At 31.7% G+C, this 10,729-nt stretch overlaps 1 protein-coding gene across 1 annotated transcript; it reads left to right on the top strand.

Moving 5' to 3' along the window:
* Position 1: 1 nt before the first annotated feature.
* Positions 2 to 9,585, top strand: LOC127710894 (uncharacterized). The gene is made up of 4 exons (XM_052216864.1): positions 2 to 121; positions 2,313 to 2,953; positions 4,020 to 4,171; positions 5,427 to 9,585. The coding sequence occupies exons 1-4, from the start codon at positions 53 to 55 to the stop codon at positions 5,582 to 5,584; spliced, it is 1,020 nt and encodes a 339-aa protein (XP_052072824.1). The 5' UTR covers positions 2 to 52; the 3' UTR covers positions 5,585 to 9,585.
* Positions 9,586 to 10,729: the final 1,144 nt, after the last annotated feature.

Here is a 10,729-nt window from a genome sequence, read left to right as displayed (position 1 = left end):
ATCCGGGAGAGAACTTGTTCCGAAGAAGAAGAAAAATGATGATGTCAAAATCATGTTTTTAACCTTTTTACCCATTTATGTTAAATATTTGACTTTGATATGGTACATTAATGGTCACTTTGTAAGTAGGATAAGGAGCTTAAGTTATCATGACATGGGTTATCCTGACAAATTGTTCAGTATGAAAATAAGATGATGTACAGGTATCAATGCAAATGCCAATGAGACAACTATTTACCAGGGTTGAAATGAAGTGGATTTTAGCAATTATAGACCACCATAGAGCCTATAAGATTGTGATAAATGCATACCATATAGTCTGCTTTAATAGACACCGACATGAAGTATGTGAAACAATTTATACAAGAAAAATCATGCTGCCCAGCAATTGTGCTGTATATTAAATCATTCGTGATGATATCAATAGCTGTCACGGTTTCAATGGCTTTAACAAATTTGTAATCTGTGTGATGTGATATCATCAATATCTGTCATGGCTGCAAATGGCTTTAACAAACCCCTAATTTGTATTACCTTACGTCATGTCTAAAACATCTACTTGAGGTATGCAGTAAAGTTTATATAATAATGTCTTTTTCAATATCACACATTGTATCAACTCTCAACCAATATCCCTCGAGCACCAGTGTCTTATGGTTGATATGGATATGATATAGAAAAAGCCACATTATATTCTCTTTTTAATACTGCTAATTCAGTTTCATTTCACTGTGTTATAGTATCAGGGTTATTACATGAAAAATATTATAAATCAACTTCATTCACAGATACATGTTGAGCCCTTTCTAGCTGACTTTGCACCAATCTAATATTGCTATATTCCAATTTACTTGATGTAGTTGAATAAGGAAAGATCAAAGATCAAAGAGATGATTTTTCATTTCCTATTGTCATGATTGTAAATGATCATGTTAATATATCCATTTTTAGATGGTGACGTTCCCTTGTCACCATCTTATGGTGTTTATATATCTCAACTTGCTCGATTCGCTCGTGTATGTAACAACTTATTTGATTTTAACGAAAGAAACCTCTGTATTACTGAAAAATTATTACACCAGGGTTTTCGATATCACAAACAGGTCAAAACATTTACTAAATTTTATCATTGGTACAAGGACATCATTCGTAAATATAAATCAACATGCAGACATCTTATACATATAGGTATTTCACATCCAATCTTTTATGGTAATATTCTATACAAAGCACAAAAATGTCGACATTCACCATGTTCACCTCAAAAGCTACATGTAACCAAACCTTTAAACAGACTTATTCAGAAGGGATATAGTTACGATACTGTTGTCAGGTCATTAAAGATGGCATATTTTGGTATTAATATTGATTCACTCATAGGGTCTTTGCATCGGAAATAAACACATTTATTCTAAAACCAGTTGTTGGCATTATACAATGTTATACGGGTTATGTTCTTCTCATATATTTTATGATGGTATGATATTAAACCCCTCACAGGAGGGATTGTGCTTGATTTTCATATGATGAAGACATAATTTTTCAATCAGTTTAATTGAGGAGACTGGAGCTGGCATGTCAGTAACTGCGAGTAGTCCTTTGTTAATTTATGTATCATTGTCATTTTGTTTCTTTTGTTATCTATTCTGACATCGGACTCGGACTTCTTTTAAACTGAGTTTTACTGTGCGTATTGCTGTGTGTTTGTTTATTCTTCATTGGCTAGAGGTATAGGGGAGGGTTGAGATCTCACAAAACATGTTTAACCCCGCCGCATTTTTGCACCTGTCCCAAGTCAGGAGCCTCTGGCCTTTGTTAGTCTTGTATGTTTTTTAATTTTAGTGCATTTATATGTTTTGGAGTTTAGTGTGACGTCCATTTTCATTGAACTAGTACACATTTTTGTTTATGGGCCAGCTGAAGCTCGCCTTCCGGGTGCGGGATTTTCTCGCTGTATTGAAGACCCATTGGTGGCCTTCAGCTGTTTTCTGCTCTTTGGTCGGGTTGTTTTCTCTTTGACACATTCCCCATTTCCATTCTTAATTTCATTACATATTTACGATTATTTATATTTGCGTGAACATTAAATTCTACTCCAGAAATGGGGAAATAAATAGCTCTTGAAAATTAGTTGGTTTAAAGCATCACCATACTACCTCTATTATGTATTTCTTTTCGTGTGATAATCTTGCACAACATCTTCATATAAATACAAACGTTTGTTTTTGTATTGATTATCTGCAAACCAATAAAAATTAATCAATTAACTTGAGTACCTGAGCTATATCATTGTATACCGATATATTTTACAGTGCCAAACAGCTCCAACAGACAGCTCATTTGCCACTATTGATTTAATTGTTAAACCTCATTCTGGAGAAAATGTGCAAGATACACCAGTCAAGGATACCTATTCTACTTTAAGAATGGAATACAATCAGGAGACAAAATGGCCAATTATCAATATTGAAACACAAGCTCAACTACATTTAACCCAGATCATAATGATGTGCAATATACTGAGAAAGAGAACACAAAGAACAGATCAAAGAGTGTATGATAATTGTTGTACATATCGTCATAGTGATAGTTTAGAACAATTTTATGAACTTTTTTGTTCTTTATGTGTTCAGCATTTTAATGATATGCCACAGTTTATTAAAGGCGTATGTATAAGTAATAAAAATGAATTAAATAATTTAAAATCTGATAAATATTTTGAAATATATAATCAAATGAAAAAGCGGAAAGATCATCTGAAGAAAAAAGTTAAAAGACAAACTACCAATAAAGGAAAGGAAAATGTACATATCAGAAAGAATGAAATAAAATTCAATAATACAGAAGTTACTACAGACAATAGTTTACATGTTTCAAAAAGAAGTATGAATGACACAGGGAACTCAACTATTCCTGGTATGGCAGACTGGGAGGCTATTTTACAGATGGAATAGTAAGTGATTGTTATAACTTAACATTAAAAATAAAGTGTAAAATCACCAAGATTTACCTATAAGCTGTTGCTCACTAACCATGCTTACAATATCCCTTCTTTAAATGTTGGTAGGCAGGAAGTTGATGAGCCATAAACATATAAATGACTGTGAAAATGCATCACATGGTACAGCATGCTCAGATGAAGATTGCTTCCAAATTTAAGGGGGGCCTCGGTGGCCGAGTGGTCTAAGTAGTTACTACTGTAATCACTAGCCAGTCAACACTGAGGTTGTGAGTTCGAACCCCGCTCGTGCAGGTGCACTCGACTCCAATCTTAATTGACTACGTAGGATTGTCAGTTTTCCTATCGAAGGTCATGGTTTTCTCCGGGCACTCCGACTTCCTCCACCAATAAAAACTGGCCGCCACGAAATAGCCCAAAGCGGTGTTTAAAAGTGGCGTTAAAACACCAAAAATCAAATCAAATCCAAATTTAAGGAAGCTCTTCATTTATAGTTCTTGCAAAAGATATGCAAAAAATTTTCCATGGGACAGACAACAAACTGACATATAGAAATAATCAAGGATACTCCTAATCTTCAGTGCAAGGGTATAATAAAAAAAATCTCAAATAACACATACATGTAGCAACAGAACTTTTCAGTCTAGATATGCCACCATATTGTTAAAACAGTGAGAAAGCACAGTATGAGTCTGAAGCATGGTCACATATTTCAATAATACAAAACCATTCCCAAATTCCCAGAAATGATCCATTGTGATGGTCTCATGATAGCATAATCTCTTGAGAATAGTAGATCACTAACTTTTAATACTCCAGCCAGGTCAAATCAAATACTGAAATTTGTAACTTTTGCATTGCTGCCAATAATATGGTATTTAAAAGTAAGACGAAGCCTGGTTTGCCTTGAATCAAAATAAATAGTCCCTCTTTTGAAAAATGAATTTGTCTCTCTGTTTATAAATTGAAAGTAATTGTGATTTGCAGTAATGTGGTAAACATGGTAAAACAAAGAAAAAGTAAATATTTTAGAAAACTAAATATTACATTTTTATTCCAGCTCTAAAGACCCACAGTGGGCCCTGGTATGTGTGGTATTTGTTGTTACCTTAGTATTAGTAGGTGTATGGTACTGTGGGATGTGTAAGAACAAACACACGGAATACATTGATCCAGTAGTTACACATAATCTCAAACCAGAGTTTGTTAAAGGTATTTTTTCATTCACATTTTTTTCAATTATTTTTTAGATTTATGTATGATATTGATAACAATACTAAGTACTTCTGTTGCGTGCTTTTCTAAATTTACCAATGCTCAAACCCGACAATTTGAAAGCCAATGCAAGAATGTATAAGTACTTGAATGTTCATCAGTAGCTATAAGTCCAAAAGGGACCTAAAAGGAATAGCTAAATCCATCTAAGGTAAACGTTGCCTTAGAATTTTCTTATTTCTTTATTATCAATGAAGAATTATAGAAAGGTATTTTATAAATCACGTCAGTAGTGAAGTACTATATACGAATGAATAATATACATATATGATATAAGGAACATTTTTAGGCGTGAAGGCACATTATTTATCTAATCTACAATGATAACTTTGAGGTGGTCAAGTAATTATGAGCCAAAAGTTAATAACCAAAATATTTTGGTAAATAAGATTGCTTACATATGCATCTTTGAAAGATAATTATTTATTTATCTTAACATGCTCCATTAGGTTTAAACATGAAATTTTACATTAAGGTGTTGTGAAGCTATTGAACTCTCTACAAGCCTATCTTTTACACATTTGAAAAATGATTTGGTGATTCACACCATTTGGTTTTTACTGCCACAAATGTAAGAAATTTCAGTTTAATATATTTAGAAGCAGTAAATATTTCTTTCTCAATACTGAAATAGTTTAATGCCTATCGTTGGTTATAGGATAAAATAACTTTTCTCTTGCCAATACTGATTTAAAATATTACAAATATACGTTAAAATGCATCTTTGAGTTGGTTGCAATGAATTAATGCGAAGTACTGTGATTTTCCAGGCAAATAAAAACTGATGTTTTACATCATGTACATGTTAAAATAATTTTTGTTTTTTCACTCCTTTGACGTCATACATAAATAAGGGTTAAATTTATCAATATCAGGACCTTTTTTAATGAAGTCACATCTAAAGAAAGTGAGAATGCATACAAAATGATGTAGTTCTTTTATTTTCAATTTTATTTACAATAAACATGTAAAAATTCATTATAGTAAAACTAATAATTTATCATTTTATCCACAATTTCAAATATCGAAAAATTTACAACTGACCAAAACTTACAATTCACTTGTGTTCTACATTTTTCATTGAATTAATATGTTGTTCTACTTCAGTCGCCCGTAATGTTGAATATTTTTTGACATCCAAAATTATAATTCTAGAAGTACTTGTTTTAAGATTGAGTCATATATTTTTCAGATGTAGTGATGCGTAAAGCAAGATTTCTGGCATGGTTCAAGTATTTAAAAAGTAGAAGAAAGCATGAACAGCAGAAAGCTGAAACTGAAGCCTTGTTGTCTTGTAGTCATGGTAGTGAAGAAGATCTTTTTGATCAAACAGATATGTCTGCTTTTTAGGGCATTTAATGTTTAAGAGGGGTAAAAGAATTAAGAATTATACTATTTAAAACATCTTACATTATTATATTATACATTTTATTAAATAATGTATATTAACTGATGTTACATTTTCAGTTAACAAAAATGTGATACCTTATTTTCAGTTGGTTTTTGGGCTCTCAGCTTAATTTAAAAGATAATAAATACGAAATTTAACAGGAAATCCCCAAAAATATTGAACAGTAGGTAACATATAAGATCAACCAACATTACCTGTCCTTCTAGTTAATGCCAATTCAGAAATAAACATACGTGCTGGTTGAAAGGCCTTTTAATTTATTTTCATCAATGTATAAAGTTGATTATTTCTGTATTTCTTAGAACACATTTTTTTGCAGATCAAAATATGATTTAATGTGCCTTAATACTTTACAACTAAATATCTGAAATATCCCCTTAGTCATCAGTGATATTTTAAATTTTATATTGTGAATTCCAGAATGACAATGTTCATTTATTTATTTTTCTTCTTTTTTCACCTGATTACATGGTCAGGCTAAGTTTCAGGAAAGTCGGTGACTGTGCGTGCTGACCCCCTATATGAAATGGTTGGTGGTTACAGAGAATTGCACTCAATTATATCTATTTTGAGATTTCATCAAAACTGTAAAAAACTAATTGATGAATATTATAAATATTGAAAACCATTACTAGTCTCATCATACATGTACTATTTTAACGTTAGCAGAAATGTTATATCAATTGTTTAGCAGGTCAAGACCACTAGAATTCTGTCGTCAGAATACATTTGCCTAGTAATTCAGCAAATACAAAATGTAAACATGCCCCATAGAAATTAACCAATCAACACACTGAATAACATTGCATTGTGGGCTTTTAGGAGTTGATTATCATTTCACAATTGTTGGACATGGTAAAAAAGTGTCTGGGGGGGGGGGGGGGGCCTTGGTAGCCAAGTGGTCTAAGTAGTTCAGCTAATAGTTCACGAGCCTTTCAACACTGAGGTTGTGAGTTTGAACCCTGCACTTATCTGGTGCATTCAACTTCAATCTTATTTGACTAGGATTGTCAGTTTTCCTACTGAAGGCCGTGGTTCCTCTCCGGTCACTCCAGCTTCCTCCATCAACAAAAACTGACCGCCAATAAATAGCCAATAGTGCTGAAAGTGGCCTTAAACACCAATCAATTAATTAACCAATCATAAAGAGTCCTTTTTGTTGCGCCTTCAACATTTTGTTGCAGAAGCGACATAGTTGTCCTTTATTCTGTCGTTGGAATTGTTGTTGTCAACATTTATGTTCTGTCTGCAGTTAAATTTTTTTTTCAAAATCAATAACTTTACTTACTGGGAAAAAAAATTAGATCCCATATATGTATATAATTGGATTTGAAGAATGAAAATATAAGTGAATTATACAATTTTTCAGTTGCATCAACAAACATGGCCACTGGTGCTCAAAATAAAACAGGGGTAAGATACAAATACTATAATAGAAAGAGAGAAAGTGTAAAAGCAAACATATTCAGTAAAATAGGATCTACAAATAACCAGAATAGCACAATCTTCAATTGATCCCTAAAAGAGTTATTGTACATTAAGAGGATTTTAGCTGTTTTTTTCAATAAATCGTAATAGATAGAGATAAACTGTAAGTAGCAAAAATGCCTTATTATTTCAAACATTGGGTTAAAATCGGAATTTTTAAACATACCTATATTTAATCATTATTCAGAATAATACAGTGTGGTTAAAAACTAAAGGAACGCATGAGAATATAACCATTCCTGTTCCACCTATGAACATAAATTAAGTAAAAGTAAACAGAATGTTGTGGACCTCAGTAACTTTATTAAACATTAAATTATTTTCAATTTATTCAAACATTTAATTTTACTTCGTTGATAAATAATATAAATTTCAATGTTGTAAAATCCAATGTTTGAATAAATTGTTGGTTGATTATATAAGTTTCAAAGTAGTAAAATAAAAAGTTTGAATAAAATGCAAATTATTCTATTTTTACCCTAAAACAAAGTCAAGAAATAATTACAACACCATGGTAAACATATGACACTTACGGTATGCAAGTATGCAGACAATTCAGAAATTTTCAAGGAATAAAAGTATTTTGTTGCTCTTCAATACATAAAAAGATCTTACAGTGACCTATACTAGATTATATCCATGTCTCTTTGGCAATCATACCACATCTCCTTATTATAAGCCGTCAATTTTTGATGGGACGTATTATGGTATACAAATGTCCGGTGTCCGTCCGTCGGTCCGTCCGTCCGTCTGTCCGTCTGTCTGTCCGGCGTAAACATGTCGCACCGTAACTTGAGAATGACTTATCCAAATTTCATGAAACTTAACATAGTTGTTTCTTATGATGGTCAAACGATCTGTATACTTTTTGGTGAAAATAAGATTAAAACTTTTTGAGTTACGGGACTTAGTAACTAAAACTGGTGTGTGTTTTTTTTCACATGTCGCGCCGTATCTCAAAAACAATTTATAATTATTGCTTAAAACTTTACACACTTCTTAGCTATATTAATCTTAAGATCTGTATACTTTTTGGTGATGATTCAAAATTTTATTTTAGAGATATTGAGTATTTTGTTAAAAAAGGGGGAGGGGTTTTTCACATGTCGTGCCGTATCTCAAAAACAGTTTATGATTATTGCTTAAAACTTTACACACTTCTTAGTTATATTAACCTTAAGATCTGTATACTTTTTGGTGATGATTCAAAATTTTATTTTTGAGTTATTGAGTATTTTGTAAAAAAAGGGGGAGGGGTTTTTCACATGTCATGCCGTATTTCAAAAACGATTTATGATTATTGCTTAAAATTTTACACACTTCTTAGTTATATTAATCTAAAGATCTGTATACTTTTTGGTTTTGATTCAAATTTTATTTTTGAGATATTGATTTTTTTTTTAAAAGGGGGGTTTTCACATGTCGCGCCATATCTCAAAAACGATTTATGATTATTGCTTAAAATTTTACACACTTCTTAGTTATATTGATCTAAAGATCTGTAGACTTTTTGGTTTTGATTCAAAATTTTATTTTTGAGATATTGATTTTTTTTTTTAAAAGGGGGGGTTTTCACATGTCGCGCCGTATCTCAAAAACGATTTATGATTATTGCTTAAAATTTTACACACTTCTTAGTTAGTATGTCCGTCTGTCTGTCCGGTGTAAACATGTCGCACCGTAACTTGAGAATGACTTATCCAAATTTCATGAAACTTAACATAGTTGTTTCTTATGATGGTCAAACGATCTGTATACTTTTTGGTGAAAATAAGATTAAAACTTTTTGAGTTACGGGACTTAGTAACTAAAACAGGTGTGTGTTTTTTTTTCACATGTCGCGCCCCATCTCAAAAACAATTTATGATTATTGCTTAAAACTTTACACACTTCTTAGTTATATTAATCTAAAGATCTGTATATTTTTTGGTTTTGATTCAAAATTTTATTTTAGAGGTATTGAGTTTTTTGTAAATAAAAAAGGGGGATTTTTGCCTGTCACGCCGTATGTCAGAAACTATTTATGCTTATTGCATAAAAATTCACACACAAGACGATGGGCGTATCATGCGCTCATGGCGCAGCTGTTTATTTTTATATTGATATGGAATAAGTTAAAGTTTCTTGTAGGTTTAAATCTAATGGTGTATAATAATATATCATATCAGCTGAGACATATAATTGTACTATATGTCTCTAATAACATATACATTTAGTTAATATACATGTATTTAGCTGATAAATTATTTAGATTGTGAAAGAAGTTATATAATAAACTGTTATATATATATATAGTCAACATAGAATTGACCAAAGAAATGTATATTTTGTTGAAGAATATATTTATGAAAAAAATGCTTTATTTTTGTTTTATTTATCCACCGAGTTGAATGGAAAAGAAAGTCAGAACAAATGTATTTCAATGATATTAAATCAGCAACTTTGTAAGCAGTGATTGTTTATCTCTGTTTCTGTTTTCTTTCCATGTTTAATTGACTTTGGCTTTTAGACTATTTGTTATCTGTTGAATTTATAAGCATTTTTTGCAAGGTTTTAGGTAGTGAACAACTTGATATCTGATGTGGGTTTTCTACATTATGATGGCCCTATGGGGCTGTCTCAAGCTAGAAATTTTGATTGACCTTTAGCATACTGAAAGCTGATTGTGTACTGCTATAGAGGTTGATATTTTTGTAGTTAGTAAGAATTTGTGTTTCAAGCAATATGCCCTTCATATCAATATTTTTACTCCAAAAGATATTCGCATGGGGGATATTTTTTGCGCATTTTATGTGATCGCCAAATAAGCCAAAATAATCCTACCATGAAAATTTCCACCTTTACAGTATGGTTCTATTAAACTGCAAGCAAAATCTGATTATTAATTTCCATCTCTCAAATAAGTCATAAAATATATTTTTGGCAGAAGATCATTGTTGATAGAATAAATCTGTCCTTTGCTGTAGGTTTCAGCAAAAAAATGTTTTGATACTGGCAGACTACACAATTGCCCTTGTATCTTATATATGTTTTGACTCTTTTTGTGTTTAAGTTACTATATTGAAAGATATGATAGATATAGAAAAAAAATAATCAGCTCAAACAAGCAGAAAAAAGTGTTTACAATTAATTATACACACACACATTATACCGGTAATATATATTTATATATAAGTACGTCTGAACCAGTGACAACTCTACAACAGATTTTATCCATCGGATCACCAGTGATGGTGATACAAGGCTGAAAACACATTCTGTATACATTCTGTATACATAATTCGTCTAAATACCAGCCAAACAATGTTAGATCTGTAAATTTGTGGAAGAAAATTTTTTGTTCTTCCCTGGCCGGGATTCGAACTCATGCTACTGAGATATCGTGGCACCAAATCGCCTTGCACTCTGCCCAAAGCGCTAGACCACTCGACCACCTAGGCTTGACAAAATCAAGCTTTCAGAGGCTGGGACCTTTCCTCGTCAGTTTTTATCTAGCGTCTTAACACAGTGCATGATATATAAAGCATGAAGATGGAATATTACATTAATTTGTAAGATCCTCTACAATAGATAATTCAGCTGATCTGTAATATTCC

Source organism: Mytilus californianus, unplaced genomic scaffold (assembly GCF_021869535.1).
Source record: "Mytilus californianus isolate M0D057914Y unplaced genomic scaffold, xbMytCali1.0.p SCAF_8, whole genome shotgun sequence".
NCBI lineage: Eukaryota > Metazoa > Mollusca > Bivalvia > Mytilida > Mytilidae > Mytilus > Mytilus californianus.
Note: the sequence above shows the minus strand (reverse complement) of the source record. Positions and strands in the feature narration are given on the sequence as shown.